This window comes from Alligator mississippiensis, chromosome 5 (assembly GCF_030867095.1).
Source record: "Alligator mississippiensis isolate rAllMis1 chromosome 5, rAllMis1, whole genome shotgun sequence".
Lineage (NCBI taxonomy): Eukaryota > Metazoa > Chordata > Crocodylia > Alligatoridae > Alligator > Alligator mississippiensis.
In genome coordinates this window covers 193,181,137-193,208,396 of record NC_081828.1, presented here as the reverse complement: position 1 = coordinate 193,208,396, position 27,260 = coordinate 193,181,137, and the positions used below count along the sequence as shown (strand labels likewise).

The 27,260-nt window shown below is 41.5% G+C and overlaps 1 protein-coding gene across 1 annotated transcript in view; it reads right to left on the bottom strand.

The window, feature by feature from the left end:
- CCDC7 (coiled-coil domain containing 7) overlaps positions 1 to 27,260 on the bottom strand; it is a 213,810-nt gene that overhangs the window by 139,137 nt on the left and 47,413 nt on the right. Inside the window, exons 2-9 of the mRNA XM_059729133.1 lie at positions 21,807 to 22,118; positions 21,570 to 21,656; positions 15,755 to 15,841; positions 14,202 to 14,222; positions 14,058 to 14,090; positions 13,208 to 13,368; positions 8,094 to 8,158; positions 6,448 to 6,519 (exon numbers count right to left, since the gene is read on the bottom strand). Of these exons, the coding sequence (XP_059585116.1) occupies positions 6,448 to 6,519; positions 8,094 to 8,158; positions 13,208 to 13,368; positions 14,058 to 14,090; positions 14,202 to 14,222; positions 15,755 to 15,841; positions 21,570 to 21,656; positions 21,807 to 22,091 (811 nt within the window). The 5' untranslated portion in view covers positions 22,092 to 22,118. The remainder of the gene's footprint in view (positions 1 to 6,447; positions 6,520 to 8,093; positions 8,159 to 13,207; positions 13,369 to 14,057; positions 14,091 to 14,201; positions 14,223 to 15,754; positions 15,842 to 21,569; positions 21,657 to 21,806; positions 22,119 to 27,260) is intronic.

Below are 27,260 nucleotides of genomic sequence, written 5' to 3'. Positions count from 1 at the left end.
ACAAGAGGTTTTAGGATCGATTCGATGAAATCTAATATTTTGTCAGTGAGATTAGATATTATAGGTCTGCCAGGGTTCCCTTGTTTGTGGATTTTATAGTAGGTGGTATCAGAGAGATGTCTGTTGGCTTCTTTTATGTAGTCTTCACAATTAAGGATAACGATAGGTCCTCCTTCATCTGCTGGTTTTATTATTATTTGGTGGTTTGATCTTAGGGATTCTATGGTACTTCTCTCTGAGAGGGAGAGGTTGTTATGGTGGTGTGTGTTGTTAATTATTTCATTGTTCATTCTTTCCCTGAAGCAGTCCTTATAGCAATCAAGGTTTGAATTCTGTTATTAGCATCTTAGACTGAAAAAGTATGAAAAATGCTCCCTTGCAAACATTGTTGAGTTCTTTCCACCATTTCAGAAAGGAGAGAGCCAGCAGTGGCAAAGAGGCATACCTCTGCCTCTCCCCATATCTGCCCATGTGTGAAGCTGTATGCCTGAGAACACAGACAAGTTTTCTCCAGTGTTTAGAATGGATTCTATCTACTAGAGTAGACATGTTCTCTTATCTGTCATAATTTAAATAAACCCAGCAAATAGGAATCAGTAAACAAGAATTTCCCCAGAGGTTTGGAGGGGAAGGTGCATGTGGTTTTGTTGCTTTTATGGCAAGGACAAGGAAGAAAAGATAATGGTGAATGATACAACAAGAGATTATATGAATAACTGAAAAGAAAATTAAGATGACAGGATATAGAAGCTGTCATCTGCATATTACCCCTGAAATAAGTTATTTATATACAATGTGTGATCTGACAGAATTTATGGAAAAGTAGATCAAGCTGAAAATAACGGGGTTAAGACAGACAGTTGCAGACTTGATACGGGGGGAAAGCTGTGTAGACAATTTCAAGCTCAGGAGCTGCTGGCAAAACAAGAGGATGTAGAGTGCAGATTCTTAGAAGGTAGTGGCTCTTAAAGGGCAATGACAAACCACAAAGCAGAGTCTAGAGTGGTCACCTCAGGCCTCCAAGCATGCTGTTAGAGACCACAAAAAAATTCACTGGGATAGAGCTAAGAATCTGCCATAGGTTTGGATTTGAATATAAACAAAAATATCTAATGCTATTAGAAGGATAAGTATTACTTGCAGTTGTGGCTTTATGAGAGATTTTAAATTCCCAGATATAGATACCTAATAATGGCAGCATCTAGTTATTCTTGGATCTGACAGGTGAAAGTAAAATCTTTCAGCTTCCAGTTCTATGTTCTGAAGCAATGGCTTTGATTGCCCTTACAAGATTCACCTTTTAAAATGGCATTAACTTGGATTTTTCCATATTTTTTTCAGACCAAATACATTAACAGAGAATATAACAAACATCCTGAAAGGCAAGAGTTGCAACCAGCTTCCAAGTTCTAAGGAATTATGTAAAAATGGGTATCGCAGACTCTTTTGGACAAAAGGTTGCTGATGAATGCAAAGAACTGGACTCAGGACTGGAAAGGACCTCCTAAACAAATATTCCTAAATCTACCTCAGTACACTGACCTCCTCTGCAAAATCAGCCCTTTGAAGTCATCTTCTCATTGCCACACCACTAAAGCCACAGATCTAGAGGCAATGTTGGCTGCATACAGTGCAACTTGAAAAGTAGTCTTGGATGCTAGGCCTTTGGTAGTGAACACAGAGAACTTCCCTTTACTATCAAACAACCATTTATCTACAAATGCCAGGATGTTTTCTTAATTCATAAAATCATGGTATGCCAATAAGACCTGGTATCTTGCAAGCCTGCTAAAAGACATTCCTTGTGACCAAACAAATCTCAAAATTTTGGCTCACTTCCTTTCATCATCACTTTGGTACTCATTGGTGGCCAGTACCATGTTAGTAGAAAAAATTTACCTGCATTGGAAGGCCTTTCCTTTGGTATTTCTGGAAGAAGTCTATCAAGCTATTTGAGTACCCATTAACTGCATTAGTTAAGAGGTATATTTTCCCAGAAGTAGAACAATGTATAACGTATCTTAGCATGCAAGATGGTTCTTGAGTCTCTTCAGGAGGTAACTGAAAGAAATCAGCTGTCCTTTTAAGAAGGTCCAGAAACAGTATAAAAATATTCAAGTGTGGCGAGACAACTGAAACTACAGCCTTCTCTAGAGAGCAAGAAATGACTACAGGGTCCTGGTAAGCATAGGTGGAAGAAGAAAAAAAAATGGGGGGGGGGGGAGTCTGAACATGTGTGCACATGTGCGTGCATGCCCCCTCCCCTCCAGCAGGTAAGTTTGCGAGGGAAGCTGCAGGGTGAAGGGAAAGAGCTGGGGGGGGGGGGGGGGGGGGCAGGGAACTAAGCCACGAGAGGGCAGAGAAGGGAAGCAGCCCCTTGCCCTGATGCTGGTGCCAGCAGCACTGCAGACCTGGCTCCTCCGCTTCCCCCGTGTCCCACTGGCAGGAGCTGGGTGAAGCCAAGGCAGCAACCAAATCCTCCCTCCCATCCGCCCAGCTCCATACACCTAGCCCCAGCCCCACATGCAGGGCTGCCCCATGGCCAAGCAGGCTGCTCGCTCTGCCCACATTTGTACTGGCAGTGGGTCCAGACTGCTGGACCTGGAGGTAGGTGCCATGTGCATTTCAACAAGTGCTCAACTCAGTGGAGTTTGGCAGGTAGCCAGTTAGCTCTGCTGGTTGTAGTGTGGTGCTAATAATGCCAAGGTCATAGGTTCAGTCCCTGTATAAGCCACCAAACTTGTCCTGTTTCTCCCCCACCCCTTTGCCTTCATGTGCAACAACTACCTCACCCTTCAACTACCCTCCTTGGGAGGGAAGGAGGCACAGCAGACACTGCCTGCATGGCTCCGCTCCGGGAATGGCTGCTGTGCAGGGGCAAGAGAACAGCCATGCTCCTAGGAGGTGTGGGCAGCACATAAGGTGGTGCTCCAGCCATGGGAGCAGGAGTTTTAGCACTGGAGACACCTCCTGTGCTGGGGCAGACGGAAGGGCAGAGTGGGGTGCAAAACAGCCCCAAGCATGGGTGCTTCCACTATGTATCCCTTCCTCTCCTGCCCCTGCCCCTTCTATGTGTAGCAGGATCCTCAGTCCCCGACCCCGCTGGCTGTGTAGTGCCTGCTCCTCTCCTAGCCCCATCCCCACTCCCTCCCTCATTGCTATGCCTGCTCTCCTCCCCACCCCTGCTGCAGCCACCAGGAGCCCGCAGCCAGGCTGCCTTGTGGCCCTTCCACTGCCCCGCACTTGTGGGGCTAAGCTCCATTAGCCCCCCCTTCCACCAACTATGCCTGTAAGCTACTTAAATGAGGTGGATTCTCCTCACATTGAGAAGGGACTTGAGCGGGCTGTTCAACAGAAGCATAGGTGGGTGATATTTCAGGAAGATGTTCTTACCTGTATCATCCCTTGTGGTTTCAAAATGACCACATAAGCATGCCGTCAGAATAATGTCCCAAAGGTCAGAATGTTAGACATCATAAAATATAGCAAAATAAGAGTCTATGCAATCTTAGTGTGGTCCATGAAAGGCAGGAGGGATTGCTCTTGATACATGTACAGTATTCTTCCCAGTATTCTTTCAGATGCTGATTACATTGAAATGGAGTACTCTCCTTCCACAGGATCAGCACAGGCAGTAAGGCAGACAAGCCTGTTTCAAAATCCTAGGCATGCACAGTACTGCAGTTAAAGAAAGTCCTCGTACTGCACTGGTCCAGTCCTGCAGGGAGCAAACCGGGAAAGCCAAGGCTGCAACTGAACCCCAACTAGCTTCCAGCATCAAGGACAATAAAAAGTCCTTTTTCAGATATGTGGGGAGCTGGAGGAAAAGCAAGGCCAACATTGGACCCCTACTGAACCAGATGGGACAACTGACGCCCAGGAAAAAGCCAACCTATTAAATGGGTACTTTGCATCCGTCTTTTATCAGTCCCATGGGATGCCCAGGCCCACTACGGGAGAGGGAGGTCCAGGTGAGGGAGATCCCCTGCCCTCCATCAATGCTGACCTCGTGAAGGAACACCTTGAGAGTCTGGACACCTTCAAGTCAGCTGGCCCTGACAATCTACACCCCAGGGTACTCAAGGAGCTGGCGAGCATCATACCCCAGCCTCTGGCACAGATCTTTGAGAACTTCTGGCGCTCTGGTATAGAAATTGGCCAATTGTGGCCTTGGGTCCACCACGATCCACTGGCTGGGAAATTGGCTCCGTGGTCGGACTCAGAGGGTGGCAATTGATGGAAGTCAATCATCATGGCGCCCTGTGACCAGTGGGGTCCCCCAAGGCTCTGTCCTTGGACCCATATTGTTTAACATCTTCATTAATGATGTGGACATTGGAGTCAGAAGCAGACTGGCCAAGTTCGCCGATGACACCAAACTCTGGGGAAAAGCATCCACACCTGAAGACAGGAGGGTGATCCAGGCTGACCTGGACAGGCTCAGCAAATGGACAGGCAAGAACCTGATGGTGTTTAACACTGAAAAATGCAAGCTTCTCCACCTTGGGCGGAAAAACCTGCAGCATCCTTATAGGCTTGGCAGTGCTACGCTGGCTAGCACTATGGAAGAAAGAGACTTGGGGGTCATCATTGACCACAAGATGAACATGAGCCTTCAGTGCGATGCTGCAGCTAGTAAAGCGACCAAAACACTGGCTTGAGTCCACAGATGCTTCTCAAGCAAATCCCGAGACGTCATTCTCCCGTTGTATTCGGCCTTGGTGAGGCTGCAGCTGGAGTACTGCATCCAGTTTTGGGCTCCACAATTCAAAAAGGATGTGGAGAAGCTTGAGAGAGTCCAGAGAAGAGCCACGCACATGATCAGAGGCCAGGAAAACAGACCTTACGACAACATGCTGAGAGCTATGGGGCTCTTTAGTTTGGAAAAGCGTAGGCTCAGGGGTGATCTGGTGGCCACCTGTAAGTTTATAAGGGGTGACCACCAGTATTTGGGAGAACGTTTATTCACCAGAGCGCCCCAAAGGATGACAAGGTCGAACGGTTATAAATTCCTGCAAGACCATTTCAGGCTGGACATAAGGAAGAATTTCCTTACTGTCCAAGCCCCCAAGGTCTGGAATAGCCTGCCATCGGAGGAGGTTCAAGCATCTACATTGAACACCTTCAAGATTAAATTGGATGCTTATCTTGCTGGGATCCTATGACCCCAGCTGACTTCCTGCCCTTCGGGCAGGGTGCTAGACTCGATGATCTTCTGAGGTCCCTTCCAGCCCTAATGTCTATGAAATCTATTGAAAATATTGACCATAGTAGAAAGCAGTGGAGATCTGGGCTCTTGCAACACCTAAAAGCCACCCAGTACCATGGAGGTTGCGAATACTAAACAGTACATTAGGACAAATAGAGAAGCCAGAAGACTTGTAGGCATCAATGCTGAAGCCTCTGTTGCAAGACCTGGACAGTCATGCTGGTCCATGAAGCCCCTTTTGTATAGGCCTGCCCTTTTCCTTCTTGAGGGCATCTTTTAACAGGGACCTGCCTCTAATTTTCTCCAGGCTGTAAACTTTCTGTTCAGAAGATTTTTGTCCAGCTTCCCTGAATGATCAGCTGAAGCCTTAACAAACAGGGCTCTGGATCTAGCATACTATGACTACAGCTCTCTTGGAAACTCCCTTGTATAGGAGTGATAGATAGCAGGGTCAGAAGTCAGTCAGTCTTGGATTTATCAAATAAGAACCTTTGGTAATGGATCTCTCCTAGAAAAAGATTTATATTTTGGACATTCTGCAGGAATGTGAGATTCCCCCCCAAAAAACATCAAGAATGCTTGTCCCTAATGGCCATTACATGTTAATCCTATAAGATTTAGAATTAACCATTTCTAAACTCTAGTACCATGAATATTTGTACACAAATAAGCTTAGCGAAATGTACTGGCAATGAGTGCTCAAGTAAGCTAGCTATACTAAAATGACCTAGGAAAAGGAATATTATTCACAAAAAAGTAAACAAGAATCTAGTATAGTTTAAGAAATGAACAGAGAGCAGCTCCAGTTTGAAGCAATGGAGTGGAGACTAACCACCTTTATACCACATGCTCATTTATACAGCCCACAGTGATTACTGCTGACAAAAAAAAAAAAAAAATTAATTCTTAAATGTATAGCACACACATCTTAACTGGAATATTAATGGAAAATACCCAAGTAGAAATGGAAATCCCTACATGCCTGGGCTACAGAAGTGTCTCTAAATTCCCAATCTGTCTCGAGCACTATCCAATCAGACTAATCAGCTTCAGCCATTTTCCAATCTAGTCCATCATCCCTGTCTTCTTCAGATAAAAAATCCAAAGATTTCTATGCTGTACATTCCCTGATCCTCCTGATATTCCAATGGTGGTTATTTCCATAATAGGTAGAATTTAATTTGTCATTCTACAATTTTCACATAATAACAAAACTTTAGTAGTCGCCTTAAACTTACGTGGTGCTAGGTCATCTTCAAAAACATGGGTCATGCTGATTACATCCTCAGTTCCATGTTTTCTTGCAAGCTCTGAAATAGGATAATAATTTCTACTCCATAAAAATGAACTTCATATAATGCTGTATTTAAAAGTTCATAATCTTTAAAATGCCAATAAGAGTAAGTATCAATTTAGATAACTATTTAAACAATGGAAAACAAATGTAGGAATGCTATTTTTGACAGATTGGCAGGGTTCTTTTATTGACCTACATTGTTAGCAAGAGTCAGCACCCTATATCAAGCTATTTAAATTCTGCTTAAGCACTGCACTTGCTTATTAACTTCATCAGAATACATATAATCTTGTCACAAGAAATAAAAGTTTGGGACATGGACCACTTTTATCCAAGTCTTAAGTAAAAAGTTTAGGTCGAGCACATCTACACGGTCGTTAATGCACTGTAATTATGGTGCATTAACTTTAGTACCTGTAATGAGAGGTACTAACTTAATGCGCCATTATAGGCACTATTGCGCATTTGCACAAACGAATGGTCTTTTGTGAAATTAATGCACAGTAGACTAGATCTACTGCATATCAGCATAGGTTTTGCCTGCCACGCTAATGCACAGTAGAATTAGTCTACTGTGCCTGAAGTATCTCATGTAAACGTACTCACTGACATTTGTTGTGCTATAGCTGTTTCAGCTATCACTGAAAACAAAGCCCAGAAAGGAGTACACTTAAACCTTTTACTGGCTCTCTATATTTTGTCTCTTGCTCAAGATCTAGGTTGGATAATTGCAATCTTGAATAACTGACAGGTTTAAGATGTTTCCAGCCCTGGCCATTTTCAAAGCGCTTACAGTTTCTGATAGTGAACTTCTGCAGATGTTACAACTGACATCTTCTGGGAGCCTGGAAGAACTGGTTCAATCCCATTCCCAAAGTTTTAGTAAGATGGAGAGAAACCAAATAAACCAATAAAAAAAGTACATAAACCATACGTAAATATTAAACTACATGAACTACAGAGAGAAAGAAAAAACACCAGAGACCTAGAGCAAATCCAAGAAGACCTGATGCTGATTTGCATGTCACCCTCTACTCCCTCCTTAGTCTCCCAGGTGGTATACGTGAAAAATCTGTTGTGGAGTACAAACAATAAATAGTTTGGCTGTAAACCTATCTCTTGACTCTTATCAGTAGCCAATCTACCAGCAAACCTGAAATCCACGTAACAGTATGATCACCAACGCCATCCAAACTTGAAAAAGCTGGGAAGTACTCATTTTAGAATATCAGAGGTGTTTTTTTCAAGTCTAGAAATATCTGATTTTAAAAGTATAATAATTTTCTGATAAGAAAAGCTCTTCTTGAGTTTTTTTTAGTGAGTACTAAAATGAATTCATTGTCCCTGACACTCCTCTTAGCCACTCCTCTTATTCTGAGGTCAGTAAAGTTAGGCTGTATAGTTGGACAAATGAAAAACAGTATTAATCAAAACTAAATTGTAGAATCCTTTAAAACTTTTTAGAAGTTCCAGAATAATTATGCAAAGTACAATTTACAAACATTCATGCCTTCTTAGTAGCTTATGTAAAGCACTGGCAAACTAATTTAACATATTCTAAATTCTGGAGACAATTAACTTTCTCACCTTCTAAGATAGCCTTCGGGTCTCTCTGAGCTATTGCTACTGGGTTCGACTTCCTTTTCTTTTCTCTGTCAAAAATTAAAACATTTCAACTCTACCTTAAAAACGAAAGCCAAATAGTAAACACCTAAAATTACCTTAAAACTCTTGCAAACTGAGGAATATCTTCTAGATTCTAGGGCTACATATCATTCTCATTTCACTTTTGGAACTCCTATTGAGCTCAACAAGAATCTTGAAAGAATAGAGTATAAGCCTAACATTTTTGGACCACTCTTTCCCTATTACAAAAAATGTGCACATGTAAAATTATTTTATTCCATATATTTTGGGCTATAAGCCAAATACTGATTTACACAAGGGAACAGAGTTAAAGATCCTTTGAAACCTCTGTGTGCTTCAAAATTTTATTCATTCTTTAAATTACTTATTAGCATTATATATTTTTAAAACAAGAAAAAAAAATAACATAATTGCATATAAAATTGCACAGCTTATTAAAGTAGCAACATAAATTAAATTACAATAGTGGTTGTATTCTAAGCATGTATCTCTGTGGTTTAATAATTCAGTAACTTTAAACACAATTTATAACTTTTCATAGAGATTCTAAAGCATTTTATAAAGGGATGTTTGCACAATATAAATATTTAAAGTGTAATGATCTCTAAGATGAATCACCAGAAACTATTCAACAGTGTGCTGAACAATCAACAGTATTATTATTAAAAAAAAAAAAAGCAATCAACATTAATGCAACTGAAGGCATAAGGGGTAACTACATTCTGATCATTTTACTTTAATCCCTAAATTGATACAGATTTCTAGATGTAATAACCTGCTCAAGCAAAAAGTGTTGTTTATTCTATCCTGAGGTAAGATGCCCAGCAGTTCCAAAGGCACAGGAATCAAGTCTTTGGCCCCAAGTAGAATGCAGCAGTATGAATCTGCTCACTAAAAATTGCTTTCATGAAGTTACTTGCTTCTTTCTCCATAGTACATTGGATGCAATAAATGGACCCAAAGATGTTAAAATGACTCTGCCACAGTACAACTTTAAGCGACTGAACTGATTGTTGGCAAACAGTCACTAAGGCTGCAAACAAACATTGCATTATTATCCCAAGATAAACTATTTTATCCCAGGACAAAATGCAAGCACCAGAAACTCTTAAAAGTTTTCCAGATAAGAGGTAGTAACAGCTTATCAAAGCATATTGCAAAGTACATCTATACAGTTATCCCTAGATTACTGTATTAAATCAATGGTAGAAAAAGTGACACTGCATTCAGCCACTCACCAAGCCCTGACTAGAAGGTGATGTGTACACACAGCAATTACAGGTTATTTTTATCCTGGGACAAACAGGCAAAACTTATCCAAGGGCAAATGTGATGTTTGATGCTAGCCTATAAAAAATCTATTTCACATTTAAGCTATTAAATAAGGGTTTTGTTTTAAACATCCCTTTTTTCTCTTTAGTTGCACTGTTTTAAAAAGGAAATGCCTCATTTTACTGTCTAAAAGACTGTTATAACTAACCTTCTGGGGAGGGGGGGAGAAGTAGAAGATGGAGCAGGGAACACACTGGCATAGGTTCAAATGGTGCTATTATTATACAAGTAAGAATTACATTCAGATACCATTCTGGAACTTGTTCCCTTCCTTAGAAAAGACCCTGGTCAGCACTTTAAGAGACCTGAGGGCTTCCAGGTAAGAAAACACATGGCATGTAGAAAGCTAGGATAGCTTCCAGGTAGATCTTAACCAAAATGATAGAAAGGTCAGCATGACTCAAATCCAGTCAATAATCTAGTATGTCTAATATGGTAGAATTGATCGACTTTATATTTTTCACCCAGCATCAGGAAAAAAACCTGGCTTCTTTTTCCAGGTACATATACTTAGTCACAGCCTTCCTGCTGTGGACAACATCTCTGACTAGGGCTAAACATTCTTCCTCTTTCTATGAAAGCCATCCAGAATCTAGACTGAGACAAGGAATGGAGATCTGGGTGCAGAACCCTCACTCCTTCCTATACTAATGTCTAGAAGCAGAGCAGGGTCCCTAGAGAAATGGAAAATTGTCCCAGGCATTCAGGGGCTATCAAGATGAGTAAGCCCCATTCCTACTTCACTTGTTGGAATTAGTGGTGTGAGGGAGTGCACATAGAAGGCTCTGTGATTATTCTGTCTTAAATCCACCCAAGGGAGAACCATGGCTGAAACCACAGAAGTAAAAGTGGTATTCCCTGGCTGCACTTGTTTATGGTCAGATGGTCCCATTCTACAAACACAACACTGAGTGCTGAGTCCCATTTACAATGCAAGGAGCTAGACTTATAAATGGTTTGCCATTTAGAGACTGAGTAGATGTTCTACATCCTGTGGATTTTGTTGCTGATGTACCATTGCCATAGGTTGGCAGAATCTCAACACAGGGAGAGAGATCTGGCATAAGTCGCCTATTACGACCTAGACCTGACAGCCCCAAATTCAACAGAAGTAAGACCATGAGAGCTCTCAGCACCTCTCTGAGCTTAACCAACTGATATGAAACATCACTGCTTCCAGTAACCAGAGAACCTGTATTTGGAGTTCTCCCAAATAAACTCACCAGACCATCAGTGAGGTATCTGTTACTGAAGTGACACTGGATGGCATAACACTGCATGCATTGCTTAGATCCTTCTGCCAAATTATGGAGACAAGCACCAGCTTAGGTTCTGTGACTATATATTTAAATGAATCACCTCCTGGAGGGTAAATCATACACAGCCAGATCCAGAAGAAACCTTAGCTCAAGTCTGGTATTCCTCCTATGGGAGGCAAGCTTTTGCTGACATTGAATCTAAGTAGGCTTCTATGAACAAAATATTCTAAGCTGGATCCAAACTTGATTTCTGGTGACTGATGAGAAGCCCCAGAGATTATAATAGGCTCATTGTCTTTCATAGGTTGCTTGATACTTGAGCAGCCAAAGAACCTCTTAGCAACTAGCCATCAAAGTACAAATAATGTGCTTTCCCTATCCCTAGAGATAGACTGCAACTATCAAGAGGACCCAGCTGAGGACTCACAGAGCTATGGAAAGGCTAAATGGTATTGGTAGTAGTCTTCCCATTGTGAATCGGAAACACTTCCTATGTGAGGAACTGACCAGCTTGGCATTGTCAGATACCCTGTAGGCCATTTCCTTGAAACAATGGGGTCTGTAAGCCTGTCTGCATACCATCAGTTTCTGGATGAATGTCTACACATCAAGTGGGCACTGTTAGAATGGTGATCTAGTACTTGAAAAGGATATTTACCATATTTTCTCATATACAGCATGCTCTTGATGGCATGCCCTTTTTTTGGATGGCCCTAAGGAGGAAAAAAAGATCTTACCTTGGAGTACAGGTTTAGGTTCTCTAGGGCTCAGACTTCACAGTGGGGTACACTAGAGTAGGGCCATGCAGCAAATTCAACCACACACCAACCCCACACACTAGCCCAGTCTGGTGCATGGTGCCATGTTACTCAACCAAGGGGCTCCCCAGGGGCCCAGAATTTGCTAGTGGGAAAGCAGTGACTTACTGAGCCACTGAGTCACTCTGGGAGCCACAGCAATTAATGCTGTCACTGCTCCCCTGCTGCCAAATCTCCAGACCTCTAGGGATCTGTTTTTCTCAGATATTATGCATATCTTTACTTCCCACAGATGGTGCAAGGAAAAATGTGTGCATTTTATGCAAGAAAATACAGTGTTTGTTCATTTGATTTATATGCCACTCTCCCCAGAAACCTCAGAGCATCTTACAATAAAAACAAATAAAATAATAAAACAGTATCCCAAAAAATACACAGAATTAACCCCACCTGCTGGCAGTTTGATGAGGAATATACAAAGTGATCAAAGGATGGTGCTAAGCACTGATGTTCAACAGAAAAGGACAGCAAATTAGCCATCACAGTCTTTACCATCAGGTCTGTTTCCAGGCCGCACTTCAGTACTGAAAGATCTACTGAAGTAAGTGTTGTTAACTGTGAGCAGTTTTGATGTGATGTGGAGAATGGTGCTGTACAGTCAGCTGACTGGGCACTCTGGCTCCAGAATTGACAACTGTGGTAATGTCACAGGCCCTCTGGCAGGATAGGGTATCAAGAAGTCATGTCCTCTGACTAACTCATCAAGGGAATGCTCCTTCTTCCCTTCATACTTTGAACCAGGGACTTGGAACCAGATAGTTATAGTATGACATGTTCTAACCTCCTCTGGGCTTCCACAGAAATTGCTTATGGGCAAGAAATACTGGGGCCTGATATTGGCGCTATGGTCAAAGCTCCCAATTACCCATAAACCTCATCCATCATTTGTGTGGGTCAAGAGGTCTCAGGAGTCTGATCTCCCCCATAAAGACCTTTCTAAGGGTCTATTCCTGGGTGGAATTGGATCTGAACCAGGACCAACAGTTAGAGCCCATCTTGCCAGCACTGGAGAAGACATTCTGTGCTGATTCCCCATGTTAGGAAGTGAATGGTGCCATAGTGAGATTCTCAACCATAGACTGGATATAGAGATGATATATCTGCCAAGAAGACAATGTTAAAGCTTGTTCTCCCTGTCTTTTCAAGCTCTTAGTTTAAAAGGCACACTGATTGAGCAGTTGTCAGGAATGAGAGTTTTCTTCAGGTATAAAAAGCATCTTGGGTGGCTAGTGCATGTTGAAATCAGGCCATCCCAGGAAGGACATGGCAGAAACAACAAAGAGCAGGAAAAAGGCACCCCACTTCCTCTCCCTGACAAGCCCAGGGGCCACAAATTACTCCTGACTAGAAGCTTTAAGTATGTCTCTCTAGGCTTGAAGGCTGGTAGGAACTTGAGAGAAGGGTTCCACCTTTTCTACCCAGGTAATTAAGAGGAACTTGTGTATACTCTACAGACACTGCTGAAAAGGCAAAAAGTCTCTAGCTGAAGCTCAGAGGTGTGAGACAAGTAATAATGAATATACAGAGAATTACTCAAGGAAAAAATAATGTTCACATGCAACACAGAACATATTCAAATATACATTTTTTCTGTCTTTCACTATTCATTATTAGTAAGCCTAATAATATTTAATAATTCCCTTACTGTTTGGCTAGAGGTGGCTGGACAGACTTTGGCAGATGGTGAATGCGGTTTCTTAGTTCTTCAAGACTTCTGATGTGTTGTGTTAGTTTAATTATGCTATCTGTTATGTCCTTATCAGCCACAGGAAGCTGCAGTTCTGGAAAAAGTTCATCTTTTCCTAACTAAAAGAGAAGCAGACACTGAAAATGCTGGAGTAGCAATTTAAAATACAATAAATTAGCAGGGTCTAGTTTAAAGTATTTTGACTATAGAGAAAAAACAAGTATCATCATTTAGAATGGTAGAGATTTACACAAATACAGTAAATAGATTTAAGCAGCATCCACAATTGCTCGGTATTTTTCAACTCTATAGACCTTGTAGGTCTGTTCACCTAGTACAAATGTTTAAACTAAATAGTTAACTGGTGTCTGGTCATGTTGAACAAAAAAGAATAGCACATTAGCCATGATAGTGAAGATCCTCTCAATCGTTTCTTATCTGTTAGATACTGTTGATCAGATGATGCAACCACAGTGAAGTCAAAATGCTGATATGCTATAGAAGTTTTCAAATAGACTTGCCTTCAGAAATAAAAAATGGTTCTAAAATGTTTTCCTGGAAATTTATTCAAAATTCAATCAACACAGCATGTTTTCCTAAAATATCCTTATATTAGCATTCCCTGAGAAGCAAGTTGTGGTGTCTTTTTAAGAGGAAAGTCTCAAGTCTCTGATCATAGTGACAGAGGCAGTATTGTTAATATATTTACTTATGAAAGAGTGGAGACCAGTATTTAAGACACAATATATTGCAGTTCTTGCTAATCAAAGCTAAGCCAAAAGAGACAGTTAGTAGATGTTAGAATTACCTCTTCCATCTGCTGGACTTCCTTTCCAAACCACTTCATGAAAAAAATATAAATACATATCAGTCACTGACAAATTAAAGTTCAAATTAAAAAAGAATGAAAATAATAAAATATTACACAGCAAATCAAAATTTAAGTTCTTACCTTAGTCAAAGACTCTAATATCTAGAAAAACAGAAGGATGATCACTAAAGTTAACACAGAACATAATTAAACACTTAACAATTATACTAATTTTATGATGATTTGACTAAAGAAATTTACTTATTTGAATACAATTAACTTTTTAGGCGATCGGACTTCATCATAACATATTATCTTGTAATGGGAAAAAAATATCTTATTACAATGAAATATAAAAAGCAGAAAACTTATTTTAAAAACTCTCTTTATTCAGAAAGATGACATGGTCCCAATAATACATTAAGACCAGCAGCTGCCGAAACATTCTGTGCTGCAATCACAGGATACCCTTAAGAGGTGCTTCACTTCTCTCCCCACCTCCCCAGCAGGCAGGCTCATTATATATAGACTCCCTGCCCAAGCCAGTAGTATAATCAGCAGTCACAGTGAACCCTGATGCAGAAGCAGACCTTTCTTTCCCCTTGATTTGGGCCATACACCTCTCACTTTCTGCTCCCAAATCTCCCACACTCCGAGCTCAAAGACTACGAGAACAACCACAAGAGTGGATCCCCAGGAACGGGAGGAGCAGTCACACTGCTTCAAGTCCTCCTCTATTCCTGCCATCCATGAGCCCTAAGGGCACCTATACACGTGCCCAATGCCTCAGACGCATTCTAATTAAAACACACTAGAACAGACTCTATTAATCAAGTCTGCTGGAGTATTCCAATTAGAACGCTCCAGCAGCCTCGGTGTCACATTTATTTAGTGTCCCCACATTTCAAAATGGTGGCAGGAATGCTTTTACTAAAGCTTGTCTAACTAGCTTTAGTTGAAGCACCTCCGCTGCCATTTTGAAGCGCGAGACACTGAATAACATGAGACTCTGCAGGCGTTTTAATTAGAGCAGCTCCCAAGAGCCACTTTAATTAAAAGACCCCCACCACCATCACCCTGGACCATGTGCAAAGATGCCCTAAGGGCCCAATCATGACAAAGCCACAATGATCGGCCCCTCTTCACTAGCCCAGTGCACAGCTCACAGCATCTCCCAAATCAGTTAATGATCCTGTTGGAGCTGAACTGCCTGGCCCCTCTTCCTAAGCCGAGTGGGCAGACAGCAATACTTTTCTCATTCTGCCCAACTGCAAAGGCCAAAGGCCTTATCTGACCACATACCCCTTTTCAAAATCCTAGATCTGCTATTGAACAGTAAATATCCAATATTCACAGACCAGGTGCAGCAATCTAAATCTCACCCTCTGTCAACTAGCCAAAAGAACCAAACAAATATTAACTGTAGCTGTCAATGAAGTAAAAGTATGGCTTTGGAACTTCAGCTTATGGCAACAAGAAAGGAACAGAACCGCACAGTCTTATGTATTCACATGCTAAATGACCAGATTCAGTGCAATTACAATGGCAATTCCAAGATTGCAAAATTGAGAATTGTGCAAATAAGCCAACGTTTCAAACATTTCTCCAAAAAAAGCCAATAAAAATTTAGTAAAAGCAAGTTCAAGTTTAAAAATTAAATCTATACTTTCATGTATAATCTTAATATTACATACTTCTTTCTGTTCCTGAAGTGTTGTTTCTAACTGTTTTGCAATTGACGAAAAACCTAGTAGCGATGTAGTCATGTCCTCATGACCTTCCTTTTAGAGAAAAGAAAATGTTTTTATACAATCCATCCATATTCTATTGAAACCCTATGAACTCAGATAATTTGCCTTAAAATTTAAACTATGAATACATATTTGATTAAATAAACCAATTTAGTTATAGCTTTATTATAAGTGTTTGAAGTCATTTTATTTTAATTTAAAGCTGTTTTTATTTAGATTATTAGAATATAAATATTTTAATCACATTTTTTCACCATTATAATATTTAGCATAGCTTTACTGCAATGCACTTCACTGCTTACCATTTCACTAGCTAAAGCAATATTTTGTTTGAGTTTTCTTCATGACTACATGAGACTTTATTATAAAAGACTCCTATTTAAACTTTTTAAAATAAATTCACTGGAACATTTATAATAATGCTGTGTGTGTTTAAATAAAGGCAGATATTAAAATACACTCATACATCTCTTTAATAGGATTGAATATTTGTCTCCTGGAACAAATGTATGTGGAGTCTTGATGAGCATTTACAAAGATGTTGGTTAAATTAATTAAGCAGACCAGGTTCTTTGGGTAAATCTTATATCTTTTATTAGACAAACTCAAATAGCTGGAAAAATTCTTCTTTGCACGCTTTTGGATATAAATACCCTTTATCAGGCTGAAGAAGCACCTGTACTTGGTGTGTGCTCTTCCTCAATGGAATGAGTAGTAAAGAAGCAAGAGCCTGGTATCAAAGTCAGGAATACCCAATTATCTATGGGGGAACTTTTCTCACAAGAAAACCACTCTCTTTCCAATCTCTCAGTTCTAATCCTCAAAGGGAATTTACAAAACACCTTTCATAGACGAACAGATGAACTTCACTTCATCAACCTCCTGGGTACAAAAAATCATGGACTAAATATAGACATTGGATTATATAGAGACATTATAACCTGCCTAACATCCAACTCCCCAGGTACCTCTCCGCTATGTACCAGCCACATTCATTCCCCTAACCACCCCCTACCCCAACCTGTCTCTCACCCACTGACATCTCAGTTTACATCTTCACTGACTGGCTTTCTTGCATACATACTGGCCAGTAATAAAAAAGGATTCTACAAGTATATCAAGAGAAAGAGGAAGACCAAAGAAACTATAGGTCCCCTACAGAATGCAATCTGGTTACAGATGAAGCAAAAAAGGCTGAAGTATGCAATGCCTTATTTATTTCAGTCCTCATAAATAGGAATAGCTACCTGGTAATGAGCTCAACTGGCAACAAAATCAGGGAAAAAGACAGACAGCTGAAAGTAATGGTAGAACAGGTTATGGATTACTTTAAAAAACTAGATGTTTTCAAGTTGACATGGCTGGATGGGATGCACCCTAGGGTCCTGAAGAAACTGGCTGAGGTAATTTCATAGCAATCTGTTTCCTCAGTGAGGACTTGTGAAGGTCAGGTGAGGTCCCAGATGATTGGAAAGAGGCCAATATAGTGCACATTTTTACAACAGGGAAGAAAGACCAGTTAGTCTGACCTCAATATCTGGAAAGATGATGGAGCAGGTCCTCATGGAACCTACTGTGAAGCACAGAGTAAGGCAATCTGAAACAACCAGCATAGATTTGCCAAGGGTTAGTCATGCCTAACTACTGCTGCATTTGGTGAACAAGTTATCCCTCCTAAGATCCAAAATTACCTGGACAGACTGGAAAAACGGTCCACATGAATTTCTACCAGATTAAATTCAATAAGAAAAAGTACAAAGTCCTGCCCTTCAGACAAAATAACTGCATGTACAAATATAGACAGGGGAATGACTGGCTACACTGCAGTACTGCAGAGAAGGGCATAAGGGTTACAGTGGACCATAAACTGAATGTGAACCAACAGCATGCTCTTGTTGCAATGAAGACTAACAGCATACTGGAGTATATTCCCAGGAATGTCACTTGCAAATCAAAGGAAGTGATTTTTCCACTCTATTAGGCACTAGTAAGGCCTCACCTGGAGTACCGCATCTAGTTTTGGTCCTGACACTTCAAGGACACAGTCAGACTGGAAAGGGTCCAGCTGAGAATGACAAACATGTTCAGAAGCATAGGAAGCATGACTTATGAAAAAAGGCTGAAAGAACGAGGGTTATTTAGCCTGCAGAAGAGAAGACTGAGACAGGATTTGATAACAGTCTTCAAATACCTTAAGGGTGATTATAGAGAGAATGAAGATGGGCTTTTCTCTATGGCCACAAGGGACAGGACTAGAACCAATGGCCTCAAGCTGCAGCAGAGGAAATTTAGGTTGGAGATGACGGGGTGTCACCTTTCTAACAAGAAGGGTGGCCAAGCATTGGAACAGGCTACCTAGATAAGTTGTGGAATCTCCATCCCTGGAAATTTCCTAGAGCAAGTTAGACAGACACTTGACTGGGATGTTTTAGTCAGGGATGATCCTGACTCACAAAGTCCCTTCCTTCACAAGGCCCTACTTTCCTATGAACCTATAATCTTATACTGCTACAAGCAGTCTTCTCACAATTAGACTCATCTGGATGTGATACTACGCTTATCTAGGTAGCCTGTTACAATGCTTGACCACCCCCATTGTCAGAAAGGTGACTCTCCCTTATCTCCAACTTAAATTTCTTCTGCTGTAGTTTGAGGCCATTGCTTCTAGTCCTGTCTGGACCCCAACTTCCCAAGGAATCACCAAAATGTAAAGATTTATGAATATTTATCACAGCAAATGCAGAAGAAAGCATACTTCCATGACAGCAGCACAGTGCTTTGCCAGAGCCAAGAATTTGCAGCAGAATTATAACACTAGAGATAAAAAAAGATCTTCAGTGACATTCCCAATACATTCACTTTCTATGTGAAGCTAGATTGGATTTATGTCTGGGAGACTATCACAGAATCCTAGTAAATGCTGGACAAACATGTTGGCCCACATCATCCAGTGGAAAGCAGCCAGTCTGAGCAAGATTTCCAATGAAGGGCCAAGAGCCTTTCCACCCCACAAACACCACCCTAGTGTCATGCCAGGTTGTGGTTGGCCACGTTTGCAGCCACTCAGGGGTCAAGATGCTAACCAAGGTCAGAAGTAGTGAACAGAATCCAAAAACAAGCCAGATCAGGAAGCTAGGAGGTCAATCCAAGAGCAGCATCTAGGAAAAAGCAGAGTCAGGAAGTCAGGAGATCAAGCAGAGTGCAGAGGTCAGAGTATAAAGCAGAGGGAACAGCAAACCAATTTGGAATCAGGCTAAGCCCTGTTGCCCAGACACTTTGTTCTTGTTCAGGGGTTTATATTAAGGGGGAAATGGAGGATCACCTTGCCCCAGCCAGGCACTCTGGTGACAGAGAGTGGACAGTTAGTTGGGCCCTGCCAAAGGCTCCAGACCATCCTGGATCAGTCTAGGCAAACAGCCAAAGGGTGGCAGGCTGAGACGAGCAGCTGTAATGGTCAGGCTAAGGCCCCAGGCTTGAGGCCATTGTCCAACACGCAGAAGCATTGGAGGGATGGGTCCCTCCCTAAGATCCAGATATGTCAACCAAACAATTCTGTAGAGGAGTTTCACTATCAGTAAGCAGGATGTGTAATTTTAAAAACTGCCCTCACCCTGACAGAGGTGTAACTGGCTGAATGCCACAGATGACAGCTGTGCACAAAGCTACATCAGTGGCTGTGCTACTACTGTGGCAGCAGCAGTAAAGTTTCTTCACTTTTTGCTTCCTCACCCAAAGGGTCAGTGCCCTGATTTCCCCCCAATTCATTATATTACTGCTGACAGCATATTGAGTACCAGCAAGGCACCACCATATTGGGTGACTATTGTGACGTACAAGTACAGGCATGTCTATCCATACGCTAAGCCCTTAGAGTTATTTACCTGCTTAGGTTGTATATCTTTCTAGGATGCTCAAAATGGTATAAGCCCCAAAGAGTTTATTTTCCTAAAATGCTGAATCTCATAGATTAAATGTACTGGCCTCCTCCCTTATAGTATCAAGGGTTGAAAGGGAAATGTCACCTAGTCAAGGAGTGCTCAACTCCTACCCCATGAACCAGACCTCACCCACAGAACCATGTCATCCAACCCATGAGTCTAAAAACCTGGTGGCAGGGGAACAGGACAGTGGTAGCAAGCCGAAGAGGGAGGGTGGAGGGGGGAGGAGCGGGCCCGGGCCTGAGCTGGGGGGAAAAAGCGGGCCGGGCCCGCTGCTCCCCCACACCACCATGTCGGGCCCGCTCCCCTCCAACATCAGGCCTAGGCCCACTCCTCACCTTCCCCTGCTGCCACCGCGGCGCACCCACTCCTTCCCCCACCCCCAGCGTCGGGCGCACTCCTCCCCCAACCGCTGCCAGGTCAGCCCTGCAGGCGGCGATGATGGAAGCAAGGAGGGGCAGGCCGAGGCCCGTGCCGATGGCCTCGCCCCCCCACAGCATCCCGTCCCCACTCCCCCCCACCCATGCCGCCACTGCCGTCACCTGCAGGGGTGGGGGTTGAGGCCAGTTCTGGTGGCCTCGCCACCCTCTCCGCTTCATTCTCACCACCTGCAAGGAGTGCTGCTGGCCTCAATTCCCCCCACCCCCATTCCATTGCCATCACCTTGAGGGAGCAGGGCGGGCCTGGCTTCGACCCCCCTGCTCCGTCCCGTGTCCCCACCATCATGGTGGCGCGTTGCCACCTGTCCCAATGCTTCTTCACACTCTGATTGGCCGTCTGTCAGCCAATCAAAGTATGAATAAGAATACTGACAACATTTCACAGAAGTAGGACATTGGCAGTCATGGTTCCCCCGCTTTACTTATGGCAGGTTAGGGTGTTATATCTGTGTTATGTCAGGATTAACAGTAGTTTTACACACAGTTTAGATTATGGTATGTATGGGATGGTTTGGATAGATATGATCCTCCCTCAAGGAGGGGACTGGACTAGATGACCTCTGGAGGTGCCTTCATGCCCTACTTCTCTATGATTCTAATAAAGTTCTTAAACCCCAAATAAATAAATTTATTAAATTAAATTTATCAGTATTAAATTTATTTTTAATACTGATTTACAAGTGAAGGCTCACCGTACAGTGCACTTTATAACAGAAACTCAAATCATTATCATTCCTTTGTTACAGTACATTTAAGCACCACCAAAAATAATTTTCAACTCAAAAAATTTTGTAAAAATTCACAAGAGTGCAAATTTAAAATACAAAGTGTACAGCATAACAACAATAACACTGTAATACCAATAATATATGCACATAATACTACTAGATGTGATTCTAAATGTCATTAAAACAAAAAACTTATGAGACAGAGAATAAATAATAAAATAAACAATAAAAATAAATAACAAGTACTGTAGCTGTTTATGTATCAGGAAAAAATAGACTGCTATCTTTAATAGTCACAGCTGCTTAAGAGCAACACAGCAGCAGGACATCAACATATTGCCACCAATGTGTATTAACTCTATTAGTGAGAACTGAAGAGACTAACATCTTGCAGGATTAACCCCCAGTTCCTTAAAAAAAACAAGAACTTTGGGGAAAGGAACATTTATGATTATAATGACCTCTGTATTTATATGCTTTCATTTTACTGAGCACATTCATATTTGTAAATGTATTTATTTTATTAGTAACAATAGGATAAATGTGCGAGTTAAGAAGCATTAATACTGTCATTTTAAGTGAAATTATTAATGCTAAAAGCAAAGCGCATAATAAAAAATCTCTTATTTTATGGAGCTATTATTATACATACAACTGAGTCTTCCCCTTCCTCATCTGCTTCCTCTCTCTCTTCCACTTCAGGTTTCTTCTGATACACATATTCCATTGCATGTATAATCTGCAAAAAAAAAAAAATAATATTTTGTTCATTAGTAACCATATTAAGAGACGATAACTAAATCTCTCTTAAAGCAAGAAAGAGCTAATAAAAATGCAAATATTTTAATCTGAATTTAGACATCATAATTCAATTCAAACAATTTCCTACCCCATTGAGACGTTTAGTGACGTTCCTTAGCATCTGCACTTCATCTAGCGAATCATCTTTATTTACAGATGGAATCTGTAAAGAATATTTCATGAAAGATTCAACTGGAGCAGCTGGTAATAAGACCATTGGCTCACATTCCTTTCCGGAGAGCTTTATTCTTCCTTTTATTTTTAAATTATCAGTAGGTGAGCCTTGTAAGTTTAGCGGACCCTTTTTTAAAAAAGATGTTCCCGTATCTGCTTCTGACGGAGTGCTGGGTTTCATTTGCTTTCTTGCGTTCATACTGGGGTCTGTGTTGTCTTTCCAAGCCTAGATAAGGAAAGTTGTGTGTCACTAATTGCTGAAGAATAAGATAATTAGAAAAAAAATGTACATAATGGATAAGATCTAACTGTTCTGTATTTAGTATTAAAAATTAGCCCATTGACTTAGAGCCCTCTAAGTAAATTTATGGTATAACAAATTAAACAAAATTTATTACTGTGCTAACAAAATGTGTCTGCAACAATAATACTACACATGTTTACAACTACTCTGTGCTCTACCCCATTCCAAAATTGGAACCTTCCGTACAAAAACAAAAGACACTATGTGCAACAGGAAGAAAGAAGGAAAGACAGTGCTACCACACCAACACCTTGGGAAGTGCAGGGAATTAGTTAGGTAAAATGTATGTCCACGTGATCTTAGAAGCAAACCATGTACCTGGTTACCGAGAACAGAAAAAAAACTCAAAGGTCCTTGACAATCTGCCCTGGCCCCAAATGTGATGGCTTCAAAGGCCCATTCTCCAGTCAGGGGGACTCCCAGGGGAACCTATCAGTGATCCCAAAAGAAAGCAGGAACAGTTGACTGTGCTGCCTGAAAGGCACTCATAGGAACAAGAGCTGCTTAGGTGTTAGCCTGTTAGCTTTTTCCTGTTAGTTTAGCTGTCACTACTGCTGCTGAAGAGAAGCAGGGAAGAAGCAACTCTGTTCCCCATTCGTGTTAGGGAGTCAGTCACTCTCCTCTCCCCTGGAGAGAAGAGAGTGGAGCACTCTAGGTCAGTGGTTCTCCTTTTTGTACCAGGACCCATTTGTAAACAGCAATGGCGAGTCCCAACCCAGTGCCCCTCATTCCGGCCTGCTGCCTGCCCCCGCCCCCCACAGGCTGCAGCCCCCCCAGTGGGGGGGGCAAGGGGTGGATGTGCGGGGCACGGGGACTCCCAAGCAGCCCCTTGCAGGCTGGAGCTCCGACAGCCTGCAAGGGAAAAGCCGCGGTTTCCCACATTTTTCTCCTTTAAAGAAGAATCCATTTTTTAACTTTGTTGATCCATTTTTAAAGTCTGTTTGCGACCCTTTCACATATTCTTGCGACCCACTTTTGGGTCGTAACCACGGGTTAAGAAATGCTGCTCTAGGATACTAGGAGTCAGAGAGACCCCCATAGCACTACATACAACTGTCCACACATTACATGCAGTGCTCCAAAAGGTAGTACGGTACTACAAAGAAGTTCCAGTTTCAAAAAAGTGCCTTTCTACTTGTAGCAGATCTGCCATCTTTGTAGAACTATAAATAGTCTGCATATATACCCACTTGCTTACTGTAGCACTATGAGGGTGCATATATGGCACAACTAAAGTAACATGCGTCCAAGGCCCTAGTCTTGGTCAGGTTTTATATACACCTGGTATGCATCGGTAAAGCGAACTGGTACCTTTTCTATCTCTTTCCAACCAAATCTCAGAATCTATACTCCATCCTTATCCACCTTGTCAGCTACCCCAGTAAAGTTGACCGCTGGCTTAGCATTTTGTCTTCCCTCCACTTCTGTGACTGTCCTCTCCTAATGTTCCTCCTACCTCTCTAATAGTTCCCTAGTGTCCTCTAACAGACACTACTTATCCTCCCCAATAACTTTTTTTAGGGGTTCTAAAGGGCTCTGTCAATGGTCCCCTTCTCTTTTCCCTCTAACATCTCTGGAAATCTCATAAGTAACCACAAATTCAAACACCATCTATATACAGACAATTCACAGACCTACTTCTCTACCCCAAACATCTCTCCTTCTTTCTTAACTAAGATTTTAGCCTATCACTTCATGGATGTCTTAGTTGTCAACTCAAGTTCAAAATGGATGAGTTCATAAATGTTCTGTCTCCCACACCACCCTTTCTCTTGATCACCATTGAGATCACCACCATCCTGCCTATTACTTAGAACTGTAACCGTAGTGCTAGCTCCGATTTGGATCTCTCTCACTGGGTCTAAGTCTTAAAGATTCTTCAGGACTGTCTCTCTGCAAGTCTTTCGGCATAAGACCTTTAATATATGGCTGTCCTACCCATCCATATAGCTAAAATTCACCTAAAGTTTTATCACCTCATCCCTCAGCTGAATTACTGCAACTCCCTTTTATCTGGTATTAACAAAGGCACTAATTTCTCATTCATATATCCAAAATCCTGTTGCAAATATCATCCTCACCCTGTTCCTTTGACCATCTCACCCCAGCTTTGCATTCCTTCAATGTTTCTCTCTCTTTCAAAGGAAAGATAATTTACTTTTCTTCATTTTCAAGGCTGCTTGCAGAGTATATATACCCTCCTGTAAGCAGGTTCCTTAGCTGGCTGACTTTTGTAGAATTCACTCCCTGAATTGCTCCTCAGCCAGTGCTCCAAAACAAAGTGTAGCCTTTAACCAAATAAATAAAACAAAATCCCTCCGTCCTGTCCCAGACACTAAAAGAGCACTTTTTGCTCTGGCCCAAAGACAGTAGCCTGACTCCTCCTTGCAGGAAACAATTTTCTTCACAGCTTGCTTCCTCCGTCCTTTTGCTAACTCTTCTGGGAGTTTTAAAAGTTCCCAGTGGGACACTTCCTGTTTGCCCAAATGGCCCACAGCTAAGCTTTCTTAACAGGGTTGACTGTTGCTCCTTAAAGGACAGACAACTGTGTTACATCCTATCTATCATCTCTTATTCAATAACAAGAGGTCAAACCCTGCATCCAACTAGCAGGACGCCAGCTTTAATTGGCCACATGTTCAATTTCCAAAATGCTTTCTTCCATGTTGACTAGAAGGGGAGCTTCTTATGAACAGCCACAGAACTACTTCATTATGCTCCTTCAAATTCCTCCTTAAATCTCTCCTTTGCCTTATAAAAAAAACAGGCTGTTGCTTGCAAAAAAAAACATTGACAAACCTTAGGCCACTGAAATCCACATTATAATTACTTAAAATAAATAGTAATACCTTATTCTTCAAAATCAAATACTTCATTAAAAATGAGGGCTCATATACAGAGAAGCCCTCTATATTGGGTTATTGCCTTAAGATGCCATCCCGCCCATGTTCTTGGATGATCTTTTACCTTACCAGTTAGTTCTCCTCTCAGATCTTGGCATAATCTCTTCATGCTCAAGCATTTAAACAATATTCTCTTTCTCCTGGAGTACACGTCAGATTGACTCACTACTCTTTTTATTTAAGGTTTCACAGCCCTTCTTAGGGCTGTGATTCCAGCTCTGGCCTTCCCAGGCTATCATCTCTCCTTTATAGGTGCATTAACCTGTTCTGCCTAGCTTGCACACTCTCTACCTTCCAATATCTGGGTCTCCAAAGCCCTTCTTCTTGAGGATAGACCTTCATCCCTGGCCTTCTCAGTCTAGGAACTCTCTCAAACACAGCCTTCTCAGTATTTCCTCCAAGCAGCATTCAGCAGGCCTCTACTGACTCAGGATTTCAAGTTACCCAGTCCTTCTAGGCTTAGCTAAGTTAGCAGACACTGTCTTTTCACATATTTCATAGATTTTCCCCACTGTTGTCTCTATCAATACAAGGGAAAGAGACAGAATACATGCATCCCTCTCCTTAGAGCTTATCTTGCTTGGCTGGAAAGGAAGGGAGCCTTGGATCAACCAATGTACAAATCTCCTTGGCAGGGTACATTAGTCATATGGTGTGCTATACACCATGGCTAGATTGCCTTTTGTACTCACACAACCTCACTGTAAATGAGTTAGTTTATCTATACATTATATAGTGCAGACTAAAAGGTTATCATAAGAACAAAGCTTGGAGGAATACCACTGATTTTTTTTCCGTTTTGATCATGGTTAAAGGTAACTGGCCTCATAGATAAAAGCATTTCTGTAGTCATGGCCCCTTCTTTCTCTTGATACAAACAAGAGCCATGAGAAAGATGCAACCTAAAGAAAATGTAGCGATTATGACAGCACAGAATATAACTGTATAAAACTGTAATTGATATTCCACTGCATGGAATGAATATGAACACACATCTAGTTTTGCCCAGATAGCAATGCTACTCAAGAAAGCTGCTTAACATACGATTCAAGACATCACAGAGAAGCCATCCCAGAGCAATCTCAGGCAATGTTTTCTCTCGGTTGTTGGTCCTATCTCAGAGAAAGCCATGGATCTTCTGCACTCTACTTACAGCAGGAAGGAGACAGCTTTCCAATCAATCATATGACAAAGTAGAGAAACTGTATTTAGGAAGAGCTAGATGGGAAGTTCTCCTCTTACTCCCCACAATTACCATTTTATTATTCAGTGCTCTTAGGATCTTATAGCAGGTGATCAGGAAAACTGTATACAGGAAGGAAAGAGGGCAGAAAGGATTCTACCCGTCTTAAATGCTAATAGATCTCCGTCTCAAAGAACAAATAAGACTAAAAAGGAACGCACTGACCTGTAATTCTCTAGTGCTTTCTTCTAAGTAAAATGAGTATGCTAAAAGTGACTTTGCTAAGCTTGTGCTCTTTGCTTTTGTACCACATTGTCCCTAAAGAGGCTAACTAAAAGCCAGTGCTCACAGGTAAGTGGAACTCTAGGGAATATACATGATCAGTTGGGTGGACTCAGCAGGTCTGAAGCACTAGTTTTGAAGCCTAGGGCAGCATAAATAGAGTCCCATGTCTAAAAGAAGAGTTCAGTATCCTGGTCTGAACCTAGGCTGTGTGACCTAGAGACCAAAAACTAGAAACAGTAATTGCTTAAATTAAACAGGCTTGGATGTATTTGAGATTTGGTATATTGGTGACAGTAAAAAGTAGTAGGTGGATAGGCTGCAACAGCAGTAACATCACCGAAAGCAAAGAACGACTAAAAAGTAATAAGCTCCTTCTGCTTCAAATCACCAAAATCTTCAGATATAAAAGAAAGAAAAGAGAATAGGAGCAATTACACACTACTAAAAAATCTAAGTGCAGGAAAAAGACAGAAATGTAAGAGAGGGGAAGGAGCAGAAACATATCTACAACCTAGGGAAAGTGCTTTTTCAACCCCACATAAATGGAAAATTAGTAGCACACATCAAAGACAGGTCGAGACTTTCACTGCCATAAACAGCAAAGACTGTTCTGAATGGGAAGCAGTCCTCTTACTCCCCAAAATTACCAAGTCCATTTAATTTTTCTGTACTTCTTATCTAATCTTTCATCCT